General features: G+C 43.3%; 1 protein-coding gene across 1 annotated transcript in view; it reads right to left on the reverse strand.

Annotated features, from left to right (window-relative positions):
• Positions 1 to 421: 421 nt before the first annotated feature.
• LOC110486837 (protein kinase C alpha type) overlaps positions 422 to 23,676 on the reverse strand; it is a 198,940-nt gene continuing 175,685 nt past the window's right edge. The window contains exons 9-17 of the mRNA XM_036939339.2: positions 22,083 to 22,229; positions 21,677 to 21,850; positions 18,017 to 18,108; positions 17,698 to 17,760; positions 11,953 to 12,091; positions 10,838 to 10,918; positions 8,404 to 8,511; positions 5,884 to 6,024; positions 422 to 3,922 (exon numbers count right to left, since the gene is read on the reverse strand). Coding sequence (XP_036795234.1) covers positions 3,755 to 3,922; positions 5,884 to 6,024; positions 8,404 to 8,511; positions 10,838 to 10,918; positions 11,953 to 12,091; positions 17,698 to 17,760; positions 18,017 to 18,108; positions 21,677 to 21,850; positions 22,083 to 22,229 — 1,113 coding nt within the window. The 3' untranslated portion in view covers positions 422 to 3,754. The remainder of the gene's footprint in view (positions 3,923 to 5,883; positions 6,025 to 8,403; positions 8,512 to 10,837; positions 10,919 to 11,952; positions 12,092 to 17,697; positions 17,761 to 18,016; positions 18,109 to 21,676; positions 21,851 to 22,082; positions 22,230 to 23,676) is intronic.

Genomic DNA, 23,676 nt, shown 5'->3' on the forward strand with positions numbered 1-23,676 from the left:
CAAACAGCAGGACTCTGCTGATTCATCTGAGGGCTCAGTAGGCTTTGATTGCTGACAATTTGTCTGTGTGCAGGCCGAGTGTGCAAAACCTCTAAATGCTCCTATCTGGCAGGCCACGTTTGAAGGGTTAATATGAAGACGGCAGACAACCTTCATCCTTTTGTCACCCTGAGGAGATGGAAAAGTTATTGCTGTGGTTTCTGTTGTTCGGTGAGAAAATACTGAATGTGGCATTTGGATATTGGTGAGATTTCGTTGCTTTTAAGCAAGAATACTTTTGAAGTCTGTGAGGCAAAGCAGGATTCCTCATGGATAGCAATAGTGATAGACAGTACAATGATACAGCAAACCGTCCAACATGTAGAATCTACACACGAAGCCTGGGAGGCTACAGAAAGCTAAACAACACAAATAAAGCAGATTGCATTTTCATTGGTTTATTCATACACAGTATCCTTTATACCCCAGTTAGCGAAGGAACAGGGGAGAACCTGACAAACAAAAGCAAGGAGAGTGAAATGAAAACAAAGCATACAAAACATCCCTGTGTTGTGGTCCCATGATCGCCACGGTGATTCAAATAATGACTGCAAGTGATTGTAGTTCCTCCTGAAAGTACATACTGCTTGGAGGTTTTGTGTCTATAGTAGCCCAAACACCACCCACTCACTAGACATAGATTCTCAATGTGAGACGTCATTCACAGGGCTAACTAAGGTTAGCCTCTCTTTCCCACTAGTATCTGATAAGTTCTATAGAGAGTGCTATATTCTCCATGTAGAAACCTCCACATCTTTGAAGTAAAACATAATATCTAGATGGACAGACAAGATCCTGACTCAATGAAATACTTCTCAGTTTGTCTCATCAGCAATGTTGTGTAAACATATGGTTCCCCTTATTTCTAATAGGTCCATTTGGTCCAGATGGGACACTTTAATACTAAAATGGAATCAAAGTTACATGTTAACATCATTTCAGTAGTCATCCCCATTGAACAGCTACATTTCAAGGACATGCTACAAATACTTTTGTCTAACAGAAACTGACTAAATGCAAGACATTTGGCAATAGGCTGAAACGCCAAAACAACTGTGTCTTTGTGGTCAGGGTGTATTACACAATAGACCAACGTTTCTTTATTCTTTGGCAGTTCAGTTGTGTCTGATTGAACTTCCTGTGCTTGTTCTGTGTTGATCTCTCATTATGTAGGTTCACAGTCTGGCACAGAAAGAGATCTTCTACATAACCACAACCAAAACAGAAGAGACAGAAAATTCAAATCGTTCATGACTTAGATGTGAGTTCTGACTGAATTTAGAACTTGGTTGAGTCAGGAGACTGAACACTAAGACAAACCAATAAACAAATGGAGAAGAGGAGAACAGAAAGAGGAGAGAAGTGTAGTGGGAGGGGCTAGCGGGACAGGCGTGTGTCTCACTGTGATGCTTGGTGACACATGAACTTCATACTGTACACCTGGGGATCTGTGTTAACATGCATCATGCCTTCTCTCATGCTTAGATCAGGCCTTACCCTCACATGCACACAGCGAAAGCCAGAAAACACACTTCTGCCAAGGCTAGGAGTAGGAGTGTATTCAACCAGGGACCACGCGCCACAGTCACACATACTGTAGATACTGCATATCGTCTGTGAAACATTAAAGGTAGAGTCAGCGATATGACCAAGATGCACAAAGTAAACAGCATAGTGGGTCAATCTCTGCAACACACTGAGAGTGCGGGTCAGTTTTGGTCCAGTGCCTACTACTCTGTAAGCGCGTGGAGGGAACCCATGTACAGATACTGTGGGTGACTTTGTGAGAGTGAAGTCTTGAGTCTTGCTCATCGCAATTTCTGCGATGCTTTTTGTGCAAAGGTCATTTCTCTGACTCTACCTTTAAAATAGTCAAAAACAAACTGTGGATAAATAGAGAAAATACATATTACAAGGTTTCGCTGATAACAAAGCTACCAAAGATTCAGCCAAACGTCATGTGTTTTTGGGATAGTCATCTAAACAGAGATGTTTAACCCGTCTAAGGTAGTAAAAGCACATTCAGTTCGTGGTATAAAATCTGCGAGTCATTTCTCTTTTTGAAAAAGCTCTTTCGATATCTACAAAATGGTCGACAAATAGGGTAAACAATGTTCTCTCTGGACAGAAAAGTATAGAGGGAAACATACGGAATATGTTTAATAAGTAACAAGTCTCTGAATCTCATTCAGCTTTTCAGTGGGGTAGGACTTTCATACAGACAACAATGAATGAATCAACAGATATCATAATACTTGGTTTCACAATGATAAATATCAGACGTGTGCTGCAGCCCCTAGAAAGTCATCTAGCGCTTTTTCAGAATCAGGAAATAAGCATGCAACCGAGAACTGCATTGTGCATATGGAAAGAGCATTTTCAGTAGGAAAATCAAAACATCGTCTTCTCATGAACCTCAGTTCAAGATTTTTCCCCATAAATAGAAGTCCGGAATACCAAGTTACATGTTGTTGCAAACCTTATGAACAGAACCATATCCTCAATTCAGTCTTGCTCATTAATTCTCCTAAATAACTCTGAGAAAATTGGTACCGGTGCTTTCACCAAAAATAAAATCTTTAAAAGTTCATCATTGTTTCATCAGTCAACTGTTCATACGGACCTAAAAGCTGTTCTTTAACAACATACTAGGTTAGACACAGCTATACTTGGTGGGTTACATTTTAGTAACGTTTTGTAAACGTTTGATAGCGGTTTGTAAACGTTCGGTAACGGTTTGGAGTATTTTAATAAAACTGCCAGCGAAACACTGTGTTGAGCTTAGTTTAGCGTGCTGACACCATCAGAAGGGTTGACGGCTTCACCACAAGGAAAGACATCATAGTTGACTATAGGAATTTCGTAAGAAAAGGACGCTGTAGATAGTAGATGTTTATATAGATATGTACTGGAATAAAATGATTTGTTTCACCTCTATTTTGGCACTCGTGTAACAGTAGATAATAGACCTCTCTTCTCTGTAGGTATATAAATATAATCTAGAATGTGGTGTAGCAGACTGTTTAGAAATGGCAGTACAGTACAGTAAGTACAACAGAGAGAGGAAAGGTAGGGACAGGAGGGTATGTTCCATCATGCTTCATAGGGAGGGAGTTCTTTTTTACTATCCATAGCTACACACTGAGGAATCATGAGATACTGTACGTAGTCCCACAGACAACTTCCGGACAGGAAGGTACTGTAGGGTTTGGCTCTAGGTTCTAGAGCAAGTAGGAGGTTCTGGAACTGTGGAAAACATGGAACCCATTCCTGAATGTTAGGCCAGTAGGTTGCAGAGTTAAAGGGTTCCCCATGGTAACAGTGTGCAATTCATGTCAATGCTTACTGTACTGTCAACGCTTACTGCAGGCCTACTTCTCAAATCAATGTATCCATGATTACTGCGCTCAATCACCAGATAGACATACTCCCCTGTACACCAACCCCTCCCTTACCCCCTCCATCGCATCAGACAAATTCCAATCGAGATCGTTCGCGGACAGCTTGTTTACAGAATGTCGCCGACTGAAGTCCAGAGAACACATGAAGATAATATTAGTCTCTTTGACAAAGGGACAATAGGGGATTGGTGGTCAATGTGGAGGGTTGCTGTCCCAGTCCCAGTCCACATGGCTCTCTTCTCCCCCTCTCTCTCTTTCTCTTGCTCTCTCACCAACCTCTTTCTCTCTCTTCCTCCTCTCCCTGATCTATCCCCTCATACCACACTGTGAAGGAGGGAAGGGTGGATGAACTGTGGGTTGATGTAGGAGAAACCAGCGAAGTCGCTCTGGTCAATGTTGGCGATGACTAGCTGGTCTGGAGGGGTCAACATGGGCTGGGTGCGTGTGAAGAACTTGTCAAAGTTTTCTGCTCCTTTGCCGCCCTGTGTGGGTGTGTGAGAGAGAGGGGGGAGGGAGAGGGAGAGACAGAGACATGGCTGATATTAGGCGGTAAAGGAAGTGCATTATGTTGCCCACAGCAAGAGGATGTCTAGCTGTCACTTTATGTGGGTGAATGATCTCATTACAACAGTATACTGTACCTCACGATACCTCCAGAATGATCTCATTATGACAGTATACTGTACCTCACGATACCTCCAGAGTGATCTCATTATGACAGTGTACTGTACCTCACGATACCTCCAGAACGATCTCATTATGACAATATACTGTACCTCACAATACCTCCAGAATAAATGGAGACCAGAATTAGCTCTGTTTGTATGTGAACCCACACTGATACATCCGCCATGAAGCAATGCGGCGGATATGGTGTGAGGGCTACGAGGCTTTTAGAGGGCTATTTTTAAACCAATGTATTCTTAAACCTCTGTAGGAGGGTTCGGTCACAAAGCCCCCACGCCCGGCAAGTGTGTTTGTAGGAAAAGAAGGGGCTGTGATGGAGAGAAGTGGGATGGAGGGAGAGAGGGGTGGGTAGGGGTTGGGGTGTAGGTTTGGTCACAAAGCCCCCACACCTGGTTGTGAGAGTGTGTTTAGCAATAGGAAGGGTGGCAAAGGAGGATGGTGGGATGGAGGGAGGGATGGAGGAGGGTAGATGGAGGCTGCAGCTGTGCTCTAGCAGTTTTTTAACCTCCCACAGTGACACATGGCTGCAGGCTCTCAGACCCACACAGGGTAGGAGATGAATCAGAGAGACACACACAGGCACGAACACACGCACGAACACACGGACGAACACACACACACACACACACACACACACACACACACACACACACACACACACACACACACACACACACACACACACACACACACACACACACACACACACACACACACACACACACTAAGTGATGCCTACATTTCTACAGTGGCCAATTTAGTTATGGAAACAGACTCTCTAAAACTCTTTAAAAATAGTTTTACAACTCTTTAGAAATATGATACAAACCCCACTTATGAGTAATAGTGCACCTGAAGTGTGTGTCTTTGATGTTGTGCATCAGAGTGGTGAGTGGTCCTCTCCAGCCCTTTCCTGCAGTCAAATGACCAAATCGCCCTCTAGTGGCCTCATGAGTGGAATGTTATTAATATTTTTTAGAAACTTAGATTTTTTTTAAATGCAGAAAATGTTGTGTTTCTATGTCAAGCGGTTTTGTTATATTTCAGGCTCCTGTGATGTATATAAAGTGTAATATTGGGATTTAAACAAAAGATTTAATACATTTCAACTCCATATCTGACATGGTACAGGTGTCTTCTTCATTTTAAGACCATAACCATGTGTGTGAGGTGTATACTTTTCTTTCAAAGTAGATTTATTTAAGACTACCAAGAAACATTCCATGTGACCCTGATTTAGCCCACTGCATTAAAAGGTTAAAGTGCCAATACGTGTGTGCTACATCCACTTTTTGACTTTTAATTTTATGATATTTCCCCATTGATTCTTGAGGAATATAACTTATAAAACCCTCAAGAGCTTAGTTACATGTTTTTACTCCATCAGAACCCAAAATATAAGCTTGTTTTACTCCTTTGTTTGTAAACAGAATCATTGTAAACAAACACTGTATCACCTCAAAACATAGTCAAAACTGTCATTTTGATATGATGGATGGTCAGTCTTTCTATCCATAGCTTTGTCTATGAATTTGAGAGTGGATACATTTCTCCAGCCCCATCTCTTACTGTAGCTATCAGTGGAGGGGTGACGCTTTGTAATGGTTTGAACTGAAGATTTCTCCTTTAAAGAGACTTGTTATGATAGCAGCCTGTGCATGTGGATAAAAAGGTCTCTTTCATCTGATCATAGACTTCCAATAACTTCTGGAATGACTCTAATAGCTGGGTAAGTCACGCACGCACACATACACACCGTTTTAGGCTTGAATGGCGGTTGGATCTCTCTGTTGGCGAGGCGGTCCCAGTCGATACGTCTGAAGAAGGCCTGCTCCCGGATGTCCCTCTCGCCCTCCAGACCACAGCCCAGACGCTTTGATGGGTGCTTGGTCATGAACTGGAGGGTGGGGGAAGTAAAGTGATGGGGGAGGGAGAGAGAGGGAGGGAGTGAGAGAGAAAGAGAGAGAGAGGCCCATAACTGAGCATTATAGAAGCTACAATTGTATAGCCTTGACAACAGCAGTTCTTTATTACTGGTGTACTGGTGGTCTGTTGTGTAGCTTCCCTTCAACTCTTAAAGCCACTCTATATTTCCCTTTCCAACAGCATTCCTTAATAACCTTATTTTTGATCCATATTTTCATTATTCAGAATCCAGCCTAAAAATAGAAAGGGGAGGAAATTGCAAATGATGGTTATCGATAATATGTATTTAGCGCCTATTTTATTCAACTCCAAATTGTCTCATTTAATAATGATTTCATAGATCATATAGATTTAAAGGTGGAGGAGAGAAGGGTTGAGGAGACACGCCTCTGTTGTCACGACGACAATAGAGCATCAGATGAATTACTGTATATGTTCAGAAGCATGGACAGCGGGTGACATCATCCCTAAGTAACTGAACCGAAGACAGAACATCTAAATTGAATCTCTTCTATGTGTAAATTGCTGCAAAATTCAAATTTCAATGGTACACTGCCATTCAAAAGTTTGGGGCCTATGCCTATGTAGATATTCCATTAAAAAATCAGTCGTTTCCAACTACAATAGTCATTTACAACATTAACAATATCTACACTGTATTTCTGATACATTTTATGTTCTTTTAATGGACAAAAAAATGCTTTTCTTTCAATAACAAGAACATTTCTAAGTGACCCCAAACTTTTGAACGATAGTGTATATAAGCATGGCCATCCACAGAAAGAAGAGGAAGACTATGTGACTTTGATACCAAGGAGACCAGGGATGGTGGCCCGCCAGGTGGCCCGCTTTTGTAGGAACTTAGTCAGGATCTCAACTTACTGTTGAGAGTTACAATTGTAGAATGAAATGTGTTTGTGCATCAGCAGTATTTTTCTTGTCATGTCAGTCACTGACAGTCACTCAATCAGCCCATGTCAGCAAACAAAATGAGATCGGTAAGTTAGTCTAGCCAGCTATATTAACATGTAGTAATCATGGTCAAATTACCGACCGGGGGCCCTTATTCATTTTTATTACTGAAACATTTTTCATCACCCTGTGGCAAAACGTGTGGAATTACAGGAAATTAGCTGTAAAAATTTTCTCTCCACCCACTGCCAATGAAATTATATAAAATTACTAAAACTTCCCTCCGCCCCATGGGAAAATGTGTAGAAATGCAGCAAACTTTCAGTTGGAGCATGCCATCCAGTTCCAAATCACATTGGCACCGTTGTGTGGTGTCAAAAATATATATATATGTTGCCTCACAAGCATTGTGTAAAATGCTTTGTACATGAGTTGAACAACTTATGTATAGGGTCATCGATGCCCATTTAAAATGATGACCCCATATCTCCCAGTGAGTTGCTGTAGGAGAGATACAACCCCATATCTCTCAGTGAGTTACTGTAGGAGAGATACAACCCCATATCTCTCAGTGAGTTACTGTAGGAGAGATACAACCCCATATCTCCCAGTGAGTTACTGTAGGAGAGATACAACCCCATATATCTCAGTGAGTTACTGTAGGAGAGATACAACCCCATATCTCTCAGTGAGTTACTGTAGGAGAGATACAACCCCATATCTCCCAGTGAGTTACTGTAGGAGAGATACAACCCCATATCTCTCAGTGAGTTACTGTAGGAGAGATACAACCCCATATCTCTCAGTGAGTTACTGTAGGAGAGATACAACCCCATATCTCCCAGTGAGTTACTGTAGGAGAGATACAACCCCATATCTCTCAGTGAGTTACTGTAGGAGAGATACAACCCCATATCTCCCAGTGAGTTACTGTAGGAGAGATACAACCACATATCTCCCAGTGAGTTACTGTAGGAGAGATACAACCCCATATCTCCCAGTGAGTTACTGTAGGAGAGATACAACCCCATATCTCTCAGTGAGTTACTGTAGGAGAGATACAACCCCATATCTCTCAGTGAGTTACTGTAGGAGAGATACAACCACATATCTCCCAGTGAGTTACTGTAGGAGAGATACAACCCCATATCTCCCAGTGAGTTACTGTAGGAGAGATACAACCCCATATCTCTCAGTGAGTTACTGTAGGAGAGATACAACCCCATATCTCTCAGTGAGTTATTGTAGGAGAGATACAACCCCATATCTCTCAGTGAGTTACTGTAGGAGAGATACAACCACATATCTCTCAGTGAGTTACTGTAGGAGAGATACAACCCCATATCTCCCAGTGAGTTACTGTAGGAGAGATACAACCCCATATCTCTCAGTGAGTTACTGTAGGAGAGATACAACCCCATATCTCCCAGCTACTTACTCCCTTGCAGATGACGACAGCCTCCTTAGACATGGACTTGGGGTAGGACACGTTGTGCTCCATGATGGACTGGAACAACTCATCTTCATCCTCTCCATCGAACGGCGGCTTCAGGGAAACAACATACACACGTCATTCATTGATACAGTTGACAACCAAAATGTACACACGAGTGAGGGTCCACATTTTACTGCAATTTGCTTACTGAAGGTCCACATTTGTAGCAACATGGTTATAGTGGATAAGATATGAAAATAATTTTACTGTACATGCAGTGCTTATGGTATACTTACAGTATATCTTCAAAAAGGACAAATAGCCAAAGAAATGTGACCAATCATGTATTTTGTGACCAATCAATCCCCTTGTCTTTGTGATCTTACACAGCGCGATACCACCGGACTAGCCACCACTCTGAGGTGGAATAAAACAGAGGACAGTTGGGAACTCAGCCCTAAAAACCCAGCAGCCACTCAGAACCAACCTGTGGATCTAATTTCTGTGTGTGTGTGTGTGTGTGTGAGTTCCTTTAATGTTCCTCTGTGAAGTCTTTCATCTGTCATAGAAGTCATTGGTGTACAGTGGGTTCATATTGGCAATAGATGCCAGCCATAGTTCTCTACCATCTGTTCAGATTGTCCCATCAGAATGCAATGACATGCTTTGCCCTGTTATTGAGTGCTACTGTGACAACAACGCCATTAGCACACTCTGCCAACCCGGATGTCCTAGCCGTGTCTGAATCCTGGATGAGGAAGACCACCAAAAACCCTGAAATTTCCATCCTTAACTGTAACATTTTCCGACAAGATAGAACTGCCAAAGGGGGCGGTGATGTAATCTCCTGCAGAGAAAGCCTGCAGAGTTCTGTCTTACTACCCAGGTCTGTACTCACTGCCTCATTGCCTGCATCCGTAATGGGTCTGCGGTCAAATGACCACCCCTCATCACTGTCAAACGCTCCCTAAAACACTTCAGCAAGCAGGCCTTTCTAATCGACCTGGCCCGGGTATCCTGGAAGGATATTGACCTCATCCTGTCAGTAGAGGATGCCTGGTTATTCTTTAAAAGTGCCTTCCTCGCCATCTTAAATAAGCATGTCCCATTCAAAACATGTAGAACCAGGAACAGATATATAGCCATATATAGTCATATAGCCCTTGGTTCTCTCCAGACCTGACTGCCCTTGACCAGCATAAAAACATCCTGTGGCGTACTGCATTAGCATCAAACAGCCCCTGTGATATGCAACTTTTCAGGGATGTTAGGAACAAATATACACAGGCAATTAGGAAAGCTAAGGCTAGCTTTTTCAAGCAGAAATTTGCATCCTGTAGCACAAACTCAAAAACGTTCTGCGACACTGTAAAGTCCAAGGAGAATAAGAGCACCTCCTCCCAGCTGCCCACTGAACCGAGGCTAGGAAACACTGTCACCAACAATAAATCCACTATAATTAAGAATTTCAATAAGCATTTCTCTACGGCTGGCCATGCTTTCCACCTGACTACCCCCACCCCGATCAACAGCCCACCGCCCCCCCACAGAAACTCGCCCAAGCCTCCCCCACTTCTCCTTCACTCAAATCCAGATAGCGGATGTTCTGAAAGAGCTGCAAAATCTGGACCCCTACAAATCAGCCGGGCTAGACAATCTGGACCATCTCTTTCTAAAACGATCTGCCAAAATTGTTGCAACCCCTATTACTAGCCTGTTCAACCTCTCTTTCGTATCGTCTGAGATTCCCATAGATTGGAAGGCTGCCGCGATCATCCCCCTCTTCAAAGGGGGAGACACTCCAGACCCAAACTGCTACAGACCTATATCTATTCTACCCTGCCTTTCTAAGGTCTTCAAAAGCCAAGTTAACAAACAGATTACCGACCATTTCGAATCCCACCGTACCTTCTCCGCTATGCAAACTGGTTTCAGAGCTGGTCATGGGTACACCTCAGCCATGCTCAAAGTCCTAAACGATAGCATAACTGCCATCGATTAGAGACATTACTGTGCAGCCTTATTTATCGACCTGGCTAAGGCTTTCGACTCTGTCAATCACAACATTCTTATTGGCAGACTCAATAGCCTTGGTTTCTCAAATTATTTCCTCGCCTGGTTCACCAACTACTTCTCTGATAGAGTTCAGTGTGTCAAATTGGAGGGACCTCTGGCAGTCTCTATGGGGGTGCCACAGGGTTCAATTCTCGAGCCGACTCTTTTCTATGTATACATCAATGATGTCGCTCTTGCTGCTGGCGAGCTGAGATAAGGGGAGACTTTACCTAGCAGGGTCTTGTAGATGACCTGGAGCCATATATATATATATATATATAGGCTATAGAATGCTATGAAATATGGACTCAGCATAACATGAGGCCACATTTGATCTATTGAACAATAGACTTCCATCTGACAAATATACTACTGCACGTACCTGTCCTGCTAGCATCTCGTAGAGGAGAACCCCATAAGCCCACCAGTCCACTGATTTCCCATAGGGCTGATATGCAATGATCTGTCAGGAGAGAGGAGAGAAAGGTGAAAGAGCCACATTACATGAATAATATACTGCTGGAAGCCCAACCCAAACACACCCACTATTCCATTGTGGGACCAGCATGTGGGAACCACTGCAACCCATGTGATTTTCATATTTACCCAGGTTTGCTCTGCCTGCAATTTCAGTCAAGGACAGTTACTCTGGTCTGAGCTACGTTAACAGCAGTAGCAGCACATACGATTGTTCTCTTCTAAACTTCCACCACACCACCCACCATTATTACAGTGGGCTATGTATATCTGCCATAACAAAGGACTATTTTCCTACCATCCAATTTACCAGTCCACATGTCCACCCACACACACACACACACACACACACACACACACACACACACACACACACACACACACACACACACACACACACACACACACACACACACACACACACACACACACACACACAGCTAAATTGTAACTGAGCTGTGATGGCTTTTGCCACAGACGTGAAATGAGATTCAATTCTTACATGTAGTGAGGGATAAAACACAGCACGTGCAGAAATTGGGAAAGAACATTCTACCACCGGTCACCCCCTCAAGCAGACAATACAGGAAGCAGCTCTACCACCTGTCTCCGTTCATGACCCCTTATCTCTGGCCCTCGGCATCCTCACCCCTACCCCTTAATTTCTTCCCTCCTGTCCCCCTCAGTCTCTCCCCCTCAGTCTCTCCCACTCAGTCTCTCCCCCTCAGTCTCTCCCACTCAGTCTCTCCCCTAAGTCTCTCCCACTCAGTCTCTACCTTAAGTCTCTCTCACTCAGTCTCTCCCCCTCAGTCTCTCCCCCTCAATCTCTACCTTCAGTCTCTCCCTTCAGACTCCCCCATCAGTCTCTCCCCATCAGTCTCTCCCCATCAGTCTCTCCCACTCAGTCTCTACCTTAAGTCTCTCTCACTCAGTCTCTCTCACTCAGTCTCTCCCCATCAGTCTCTCCCCTCAATCTCTCGCCCCCAGTCTCTCCCCTCAGTCCCCCCCCGTGGTCCTCACCTCTGGGGCGATATAGTCGGGGGTACCACAGAAAGTGCGTGTGACCATGCCTTCATACATGTTCTCCTTACACATGCCAAAGTCTGCTATCTTAATGTGGCCCTCAGAGTCCAGCATCACGTTGTCCAATTTGAGGTCCCTGTGATAGAGGGATCAAAGAAAGGGAGAGAGATAAAGAGCAAGAGAGTTGGTGACAGACAGAGACAGTGAAAGAGCAATTATTTTTTTAGGCAAGTCAGTTAAGAACAAATTCTTATGTGGAAGGAAGGCGTTTGAGAGTTTAATTGTGTAAGCTGTCATTTGATTACGGAGCTGGTGTGTTGTTGACTGAATTATTACTGTTTGTTCTTTCTGAAGGAGGCAGAAGATCAGAGGGAGGCTGAAAACATTTGAAAAACATCAATATTTTGCCTTAAATTATCCTGTTTTTCTGTCCCTCAACACGCATTCAACACACTAAAACACTACAACAGACAATCATTCTTTGGCCTCTAATCAGTTGTGGTCCTACAGCAGCCCGCCTCTTTTCACCATTCCTTCGCTTCTACCTTCCTTTCTGGCGTCTTTCTGCTCTTTTGCCTGTTCATTTGCTTTCGCTCTGCGTTTTATATTAGTCCTTTAGTCCTGTGTCTTATATCACTGTGTTTTAGCCCTGTGTTTTATATCACTGTGTTTTAGCCCTGTGTTTTATATCACTGTGTTTTAGCCCTGTGTTTTATATCACTGTGTTTTAGCCCTGTGTCTTATATCACTGTGTTTTAGCCCTGTGTTTTATATCACTGTGTTTTAGCCCTGTGTTTTATATCACTGTGTTTTAGCCCTGTGTTTTATATCACTGTGTTTTAGCCCTGTGTCTTATATCACTGTGTTTTATATCACTGTGTTTTAGCCCTGTGTCTTATATCACTGTGTTTTAGCCCTGTGTTTTATATCACTGTGTTTTAGCCCTGTGTTTTATATCACTGTGTTTTAGCCCTGTGTCTTATATCACTGTGTTTTATATCACTGTGTTTTAGCCCTGTGTCTTATATCACTGTGTTTTATATCACTGTGTTTTAGCCCTGTGTCTTATATCACTGTGTTTTAGTCATGTGTTTTATATCACTGTGTTTAAGCCCTATGTCTTATATCACTGTGTTTAATATCACTGTGTTTTAGCCCTGTGTTTAATATCACTGTGTTTTATATCACTGTGTTTTAGCCCTGTCTTTAAGCCCTGTGTTTTATATCACTGTGTTTTAGCACTGTGTTTTATATCACTGTGTTTTATATCACTGTGTTTTAGCACTGTGTTTTATATCACTGTGTTTTAGCCCTGTCTTTAAGCCCTGTGTTTTTTATCACTGTGTTTTAGCACTATGTTTTATATCACTGTGTTTTAGCACTGTGCTTTATATCACTGTGTTTTAGCCCTGTGTTTTATATCACTGTGTTTTATATCACTGTGTTTTAGCCCTGTCTTTAAGCCCTGTGTTTTATATCACTGTGTTTTATATCACTGTGTTTTAGCCCTGTGTTTTATATTACTGTGTTTTATATCACTGTGTTTTAGCACTGTGTTTTATATCACTGTGTTTTAGCCCTGTCTTTAAGCCCTGTGTTTTATATCACTGTGTTTTATATCACTGTGTTTTAGCACTGTGTTTTATATCACTGTGTTTTAGCCCTGTCTTTAAGCCCTGTGTTTTATATCACTGTGTTTACCACAGAACCACATATTACTTCCGGCGCCGACAGAGATGGCCGCCTCGCTTCACGTTCCTAGGAAACTATGCAGTATTTTGTTTTTTTACGTGTTATTTCTTACATTGGTACCCCAGGTAATCTTAGGTTTTATTACATACAGTCGAGAGGAACTTCTGGATATAAGAGCAACGTCAACTCACTATCATTACGACCAGGAATACGACTTTCACGAAACGGAACCAAAACAACGTCACCGTAAACGGGGCCGACGAAGCGGTCTTCTGGTCAGGCTCCGTAGACGGGCACATCGCGCACCGCTCCCGAGCATACTACTCGCCAATGTCCAGTCTCTTGACTACAAGGTTGATGAAATCCGAGAAAGGGTAGCATTCCAGAGAGACATAACAGACTGTAACGTTCTTTGCTTCACGGAAACATGGTTCACTCGAGACACGCTATCGGAGTCGTTACAGTCAGCTGGTTTCTTCACACATCGCACCGACAGAAACAAGCATCTTTCTGGTAAGAAGATGGGCGGGGGGGTATGCCTTATGATTAACGAGACGTGGTGTGATCATAACAACATACAGGAACTCAAGTCCTTCTGTTCACCTGAATTAGAATTCCTCACAATCAAATGTCATCCGCATTATCTACCAAGAGAATTCTCTTCGATTATAATCACAGCCGCATATATTCCTCCCCGACAGCCCTGAACAAACTTTATTTGACTCTATGTAAACTGGAAACCACATATCCTGAGGCTGCATTCATTGTAGCTGGAGATTTTAACAAGGCTAATCTGAAAACAAGACTCCCTAAATTCTATCAGCATATTGATTGAGCTACCAGGGCTGGTAAAACCCTGGATCATTGTTATTCTAACTTCCGCGACGCATATAAGGCCCTCCCCCTGCCCTCCTTTTGGAAAAGCTGACTACGACTCCATTTTGTTGCTCCCAGCCTATAGACAGAGACTAAAACAGGAAGCTCCCGCGTTCAGGTCTGTTCAACGCTTTTCCGACCAATCTGATTCCACGCTTCAATGGTTCAGACAAAAGAGGTATGTGGCAGGGTCTACATTCAATCACAGATTACAAAAAGAAAACCAGCCCCATCACGGACCAGGATGTCTTGCTCCTAGGCAGACCAGCTGGCTGGTGTGTTTACGGACATATTCAATCAATCCTTATCCCAGTCTAGTGTTCCCACATGCTTCAAGAGGGCCACCATTGTTCCTGTTCTCAAGAAAGCTACGGTAACTGAGCTAAACGACTACTGCCCCGTAGCACTCACTTCCGTCATCATGAAGTGCTTTGAGAGACTAGTCAAGGACCATATCACCTCCACCCTACCTGACACCCTAGACCCACTCCAATTTGCTTACCGCCCCAATAGGTCCACAGACGATGCAATCGCAACCACACTGCACACTGCCCTAACCCATCTGGACAAGAGGAATACCTATGTGAGAATGCTGTTCATCGACTACAGCTCATCATTTAACACCATAGTACCCTCCAAACTCATCATCAAGCTCGAGACCCTGGGTCTCAACCCCGCCCTGTGCAACTGGGTACTGGACTTCCTGACGGGCCACCCCCAGGTGGTGAGGGTAGGTAACAACCCGCTGATCCGCGGGATGGAGATGTATATACTGTACTCAATACCATCTACTCCATCTTGCCTATGCCGTTCTGTACCATCACTCATTCATATATTTTTATGTACATATTCTTCATCCCTTTACACTTGTGTGTATAAGATAGTTGTTGTGGAATTGTTAGGTTAGATTACTCGTTGGTTATTACTGCATTGTCGGAACTAGAAGCACAAGCATTTCGCTACACTCACATTAATATCTGCTAACCATGTGTATGTGACAAATAAAATTTGATTTGATTTGATGGAGATAAAACAGAGCTTTCTCTTTCTCTCTCTCTTTGAACCTCTCATTCCATATCTCTACCTCTATATTCCTCCCCCTTTACATCTGTCTTTCCTTTCTTCAAAACTAATTCTCTCTTACTATTGCTTTTGTCTCCATTCTCTAACTCTTTCCCTGTAGCCTACAGTATTCTCCATGTACAGTATCTATGTACAGTTGAAGTCCGAAGTTTACATACACCTTAGCCAAATACATTTAAATTTTCACACTCCTGACAATTAATCCTAGTAAAAATGTCCTGTTACAGGCCAGTTAGGATCACCACTTTATTTTAAGAATGTGAAATGTCAGAATAATAGTAGAGAGAATAATTTATTTTAGCTTTTATTTCTTTCATCACATTCCCAATGGGTCAGATGTTTACATACACTCAATTAGTATTTGGTAGCATTGCCTTTAAATTGTTTAACTTGGGTCAAACGTTTCGGGTAGCCTTCCACAACCTTCCCACAATAAGTTGGGTGAATTCTGGCAGAGCTGGTGTAACTGAGTAAGGTTTGTAAGCCTTCTTGCTCGCACACGCTTTCAGTTCTGCCCACAAATATTCTATAGAATTTGAAGTCAGGGCTTTGTGATGGCCACTCCAATACCTTGCCTTTATTGTCCTTAAGCCATTTTACCACAACTTTGGAAGTATGCTTGGGGTCATTGTCCATTTGGAAGACCCATTTGCGACCAAGCTTTAACTTCCTGACTGATGTCTTGTGATGTTGCTTCAATATGTCCACATAATTTTCCATCCTCACGATGCCATCTATTTTGTGAAGTGCACCAGTCCCTCCTGCAGCAAAGCACCCCCACAACATGATGCTGCCACCCCCGTGCTTCACGGATGGGATGGTGTTATTCGGCTTGCAATCCTCCCCCTTTTTCCTCCAAACATAATGATGGTCATTATGGCCAAACAGCTCTATGTTTGTTTCATCAGCCCAGAGGATATTTCTCCAAAAAGTACGATCTTTGCCCCCATGTGCAGTTGCAAACCGTAGTCTGGCTTTTTTTATGGTGGTTTTGGAGCAGTGGCTTCTTCCTTGCTGAGTTGCCTTTCAGGTTATGTTGATATGGGACTCGTTTTACTGTGGATATAGATACTTTTGTACCTGTTTCCTCCAGCATCTTCACAAGGTCCTTTGCTGTTGTTCTGGGATTTATTTGCACTTTTCGACCCAGGTAAGTTGGTTCTCGAGGAGACAGAATGCGTCTCCTTTCTGAGCGGTGTGACGGCTGCATGGTCCCATGGTGTTTATACTTGCATACTATTGTTTGTACAGACGAACGTGGTACCTTCAGGCATTTGGAAATTGCTCCCAAGGTGGAGGTCTCCAATTTTTTGCTGATTTCTTTTCATTTTCCCATGATGTCAAGCAAAGAGGCACTGAGTGTGAAGGTAGGCCTTGAAATACATCCACAGCAACACCTCCAATTGACTCAAACGATGTCAATTAGCCTATCATAAGCTTCCAAAGCCATGACATTATTTTCTGTAATTTTCCAAGCTGTTTAAAGGCACAGTCCATTTTGTGTACAACTGACCCACTGGAATTGTGATACAGTGTGTAAAGTGTATAAGTGAAATAATCTGTCTGTAAACAATTGTTGGAAAAATGACTTGTGTCATGCACAAAGTAGATGTCCTAACTGACTTGCCAAAACTATAGTTTGTTAACAAGAAATTTGTGGAGTGGTTGGAGTTGTAATGGCTCCAACCTAAGGTTATGTAAACTTCCAACTTCAACTGTACATCTCTTAGCCTTGGCTCTTCCTTTCTCTCTTTCTTTATCTTCCCTGTACTGCTCCTTCTTTTATCTCACTACCTCTACAATGAGTCTCTCAGTCTGTATTTATAGAACCTTCTAAGCTAACTTTTTCAGCATGCAGATATAATTAAGATACAGCTATTATAAACAAGCCAGGCAAAGTTGCAGCTCAATACTCAGCTTTCACAAACAGCAGTTACTCCCTGTGTCACCACAGTTTCTCAATAACACTGTAGTTGTCCCTGATGTGTTTTAAATTTCAGTGTGGGACAAATTTCTACACTACACCGGATAAGGAAATCCCCCAAACTAGTGTAGAGATGAATATGGTTCCAGGGAGACTTTCACACCCACCTGTATACAACACCCTTTCTGTGCAGGAAGAACAGGCCCACAGCGATCTCTGCAGCATAGAACCTACAATGGCAACAACATGATCACTTAGAAACATGGAAAAGCATGTAGATATGTGAAAAGTGTGATGATTTTTCAAAACAGTAGATGTTACAGAAAGGTATGATACCAGGTTGATAATACAGTACATCCATTTACAGAGAGCTGACTTTGAGGATATAGATGCTGTGCACTATTGACTTTAAACTGTCTTATAGGTGAGCTAGGTCTATATGTATGGCTGTTGATATATAGCCAGTGACAACAGACTGTAACTTACACTGCCTGTGGCTCCTTGAACTTGCCCACACGCTGAATGTGGTACATGAGGTCCCCTCCGTTAATATACTCCATCACAAAGTACAGACGATCCTAGGAGAGATGACAGAGATGGAGCGAGGGAGAGAGAGAGAGTCATCAACATCAAACAAGCCTTCACAAAAGCTGAAAGGCAGGATGTTGTGTTTATAGAACACCTCTGTACTACCTGACCTACAGCCTCCTATTAATACCTGTACTACCTGACCCACAGCCTCCTATTAATACCTGTACTACCTGAACCACAGCCTCCTATTAATACCTGTACTACCTGAACCACAGCCTCCTATTAATACCTGTACTACCTGACCCACAGCCTCCTATTAATACCTGTACTACCTGAACCACAGCTTCCTATTAATACCTGTACTACCTGACCCACAGCCTCCTATTAATACCTGTACTACCTGACCCACAGCCTCCTATTAATACCTGTACTACCTGAACCACAGCCTCCTATTAATACCTGTACTACCTGACCCACAGCCTCCTATTAATACCTGTACTACCTGAACCACAGCCTCCTATTAATACCTGTACTACCTGACCTACAGCCTCCTATTAATACCTGTACTACCTGACCCACAGCCTCCTATTAATACCTGTACTACCTGACCTACAGCCTCCTATTAATACCTGTACTACCTGAACCACAGCCTCCTATTAATACCTGTACTACCTGACCCACAGCCTATTAATACCTGTACTACCTGACCCACAGCCTCCTATTAATACCTGTACTACCTGACCCACAGCCTATTAATACCTGTACTACCTGACCTACAGCCTCCTATTAATACCTGTACTACCTGACCTACAGCCTCCTATTAATACCTGTACTACCTGAACCACAGCCTCCTATTAATACCTGTACTACCTGAACCACAGCTTCCTATTAATACCTGTACTACCTGACCTACAGCCTCCTATTAATACCTGTACTACCTGACCCACAGCCTCCTATTAACACCTGTACTACCTGACCCACAGCCTCCTATTAATACCTGTACTACCTGAACTACAGCCTCCTATTAATACCTGTACCACCTGAACCACAGCCTCCTATTAATACCTGTACTACCTGACCCACAGCCTCCTATTAATACCTGTACTACCTGAACCACAGCCTCCTATTAATACCTGTACTACCTGACCCACAGCCTCCTATTAATACCTGTACTACCTGAACCACAGCCTCCTATTAATACCTGTACTACCTGACCTACAGCCTCCTATTAATACCTGTACTACCTGACCTACAGCCTCCTATTAATACCTGTACTACGTGACCCACAGCCTCCTATTAATACCTGTACTACGTGACCCACAGCCTCCTATTAATACCTGTACTACCTGAACCACAGCCTCCTATTAATACCTGTACTACCTGACCCACAGCCTCCTATTAATACCTGTACTACCTGACCCACAGCCTCCTATTAATACCTGTACTACCTGAACCACAGCCTCCTATTAATACCTGTACTACCTGACCTACAGCCTATTAATACCTGTACTACCTGACCTACAGCCTCCTATTAATACCTGTACTACCTGACCCACAGCCTATTAATACCTGTACTACCTGAACCACAGCCTCCTATTAATACCTGTACTACCTGACCTACAGCCTCCTATTAATACCTGTACTACCTGACCTACAGCCTCCTATTAATACCTGTACTACCTGACCCACAGCCTCCTATTAATACCTGTACTACCTGACCTACAGCCTCCTATTAATACCTGTACTACCTGACCCACAGCCTCCTATTAATACCTGTACTACCTGACCCACAGCCTCCTATTAATACCTGTACTACCTGACCTACAGCCTCCTATTAATACCTGTACTACCTGACCCACAGCCTATTAATACCTGTACTACCTGACCCACAGCCTCCTATTAATACCTGTACTACCTGACCCACAGCCTCCTATTAATATCTGTACTACCTGAACCACAGCTTCCTATTAATACCTGTACTACCTGACCTACAGCCTCCTATTAATACCTGTACTACCTGACCCACAGCCTCCTATTAATACCTGTACTACCTGAACCACAGCTTCCTATTAATACCTGTACTACCTGACCCACAGCCTATTAATACCTGTACTACCTGACCCACAGCCTCCTATTAATACCTGTACTACCTGACCCACAGCCTCCCATTAATACCTGTACTACCTGACCCACAGCCTCCCATTAATACCTGTACTACCTGACCCACAGCCTCCTATTAATACCTGTACTACCTGACCCACAGCCTCCTATTAATACCTGTACTACCTGAACCACAGCCTCCTATTAATACCTGTACTACCTGACCCACAGCCTCCTATTAATACCTGTACTACCTGAACCACAGCCTCCTATTAATACCTGTACTACCTGAACCACAGAAATAGAAAGCTGACAGACGTCAACGGAGGAAACAAAACACAGTAGGTTTGTACCCTCATCAGTACCCTGCTGATGTACACAACATAGAAGACCAACAGTCCCATAATCCATCCCTGAAGTGTATGAAAGCCCAGCAGGTGTCAGGTGTAACCTTCAGACCTGAGTGTTTTATTGTTTTATGAAAGGCCTTATAAGTCATCTGTCAGTCAGACAGAGAGGCTGGAGCAGGACTCTCCACAGGGCTGATTGAAGACAAAGGCCTCTCTTCTCTCTCTGCTCCCTCTGCTCTGTAGATCTATATGATGGGGTTGTTTGGAGAGGTTCAACTCACTCAACTCACTGGCCACTGTGTTGAAGCAGTGTGTGCCGTGTACACGCACAAAGACAATGACACAAAAGAAACATACACACATTAAATACACACATTTGTTTTACTATCCTTGTGGGGACCAAACGATTGATTCCCATTCAAAATCCTATTTTCCCTAAACCTTAACCTAACCCGAACCATAACCCTAATCCAAAACCCCAACCTTAACCCTAAACTGTACCCTTAACCTAACCCTAATTCTAACCCTAACCCTAATTCTAACCCTAAACCTAAACCCACCCCTAAGCCTAAAATAGTAATGTTCCTTGTGGGGACAGGCAAAATGTCTTCACTTGGCAGAACTGTCTTTGTTTTCTTATCCTTGTGAGGACTTCACACACAAGCCCGTGCTCTACAGGAGTGTGTGTAGATGCGTCGTCAAGGGCTCTGTCTGTTTCTTATCCTTGTGAGGACTTCACACACAAGCCCGTGCTCTACAGGAGTGTGTGTAGATGCGTCGTCAAGGGCTCTGTCTGTTTCTCATCCTTGTGAGGACTTCACACACAAGCCCGTGCTCTAAAGGAGTGTGTGTAGATGCGTCGTCAAGGGCTCTGTCTGTTTCTTCTCAGTGAGAGGTTCATGAAAGAGTGATGAGAACACACTGACGAGGCCTCCTCTATTATTCAGCTGCAGCATGACCCCTGAACCCCCTAGTCCCACTGGGAATCCCCTGTGTGTGTGTGTGTGTGTGTGTGTGTGTGTGTGTGTGTGTGTGTGTGTGTGTGTGTGTGTGTGTGTGTGTGTGTGTGTGTGTGTGTGTGTGTGTGTGTGTGTGTGTGTGTGTGCGTATATGTGTAAGTCCATGTATGTATGCCCATGTGTGCATGTGTGTGTACAGTACCTACCACAGTCTGAAAGCAGGAGTGGAGTGCAGTGAGGAACGGTGGTTTGTCTCTCTGGGCCAGGACTCTCTTCTCTACCATGGTACACTCCACATCATCATCCTGGATCACCACGTCCTTCTTCAGGATCTTGACGGCGTACAGCTCCTCTGTGGACTTCATCTCTGCCAGCATCACCTACACAGGGACACCTGGGGTTAAAGGATTTACACCACTAGCCCTAACCCTAACCTTAAAGGGACATTACATTCCAAAAATATAAGTTTGTCAGATGTTTTCACACTTCAAAAGTAGTCTACCGAATATGTCAAAAATGATCCCTGCCATTGGTTCTGCTGGTCCAGCTTGATGCCTCAACCTCTAATGAATTCAACTACTCACATGTTACATTCCCAGCCTCTTCTCTTACCTTGCCAAAGCTGCCCTTCCCCAGCAGAGCCAGAAAGTTGAAGTCACTGAGTCGGACACGGTCCATTCCGGGCACGGTGCGGTCCGAGCTGAACCGTCTGTGGTCCGCTGGCGTAATCACTTTCTTCCCATGGCCCAGCTTGGCTTTCTACGTCGCAAAACACACATACGCAGATACGTACGCACGCACACACACACACACACATCGCACGCACGCACGCACACACACACACACACACACACACACATCGCACGCACGCACACACACACACACACACACAAACACAAACTTGTTACACCACATTTTATTAACCCCACATATTACAATTCATACTACATGCTCCACAGACATGACTCAACATCCAACAAACAAAATAACAAAAATGTCATGAGGTGCTTGATGCAGCCTGCCAAGTAAATGATCTGTCCTTAAGGGAGAGTGGCACCCATAGGCCTCTAATCTAAAGTAGTGCACTATAAAGGGAACAGGGGGCTATTTGGGATGCATCCAGATTCTTTCTTTCGAACAACCAACATGATGAAATTCTACTCTTCTGATTCTGACAGCATCAAATGAAACCCAGTGCTCAGCTGCCTGTCATCCAGTGTCTATTGGTGTGGAACAGAGTTGAGACCAAGCATTAAAGGGGCAATCTGCGATTGCTACATCCATTTTGGGACTTTTAAATGAATTATATATATCCATTGATTCGTCAAGAATATAACTTAGAAATGCCTCATGAGAGTAGTTCAACTGTCATCAGAACCCAAAATAGAAGATTGTTTTACTCCATTGTTTGTAAACAATGTAATTGTAAACAAACACTGTATAGCTTCAAAATAGTTAAAACTGTCATTTTGATCAGATGGATGGTCAGTTCTTGCATCGATTGCTCTGTCAATACATTTCCCTAACCCTATACCTCAGGTGTTTACCCAAAAAAGCAGAGGGGTGTCCACTTTTGTGTTGTTTAAATAGCAGATTGCCCCTTTAAGTGTCTCCTGCCTATGAGACTGACAGAGAGTCAGTCAGAAAGTATAGTCTGGTCCTCTGGGACTTGTGGGAGTTCCATAACAGTCAGGTAGTCACAAACACTATTCCCACTCATCTGTCTGCTTTATGGTAGCTTTAACACTGGGATAGATGCCATGGTAATAGACTGCTACCATGCTCTATCCTTTGACGATAGGCTTACAGCTTTTAAGATCTACATATTTTCAAGGATTCAGAATGGACCCATGATGAAGCTACTTCATAGCTAGTAGGGAGGTGGTAATAACAAGTTCCTATAGAGCTTCAGAAACAATTTATATCCCAAACAACACAAACTTATTCAGAAAATGAATGCAGAAACACCAAGACAACATAAAGATTTGATAACTAAAAGTTGTAATAACAGAACAATTCAGATGTTTTGATGTTTCATATCGACTGATTGGAGCATAAAAAAATATATTTGTTGCCCTTTGATTGACAGTTATCCAGAGTAGTATTTGGCATTATTGTGAGGGCATGGGTGTGGGTCAGTAGGGGTGTCTCTGTTCCCCTTTGTGACAATGATTGGACTGCCATGTCCCCAACACAGAGGGCAATT

This window comes from Oncorhynchus mykiss, chromosome 12 (assembly GCF_057628025.1).
Source record: "Oncorhynchus mykiss isolate SJ-2025 chromosome 12, ASM5762802v1, whole genome shotgun sequence".
NCBI lineage: Eukaryota > Metazoa > Chordata > Actinopteri > Salmoniformes > Salmonidae > Oncorhynchus > Oncorhynchus mykiss.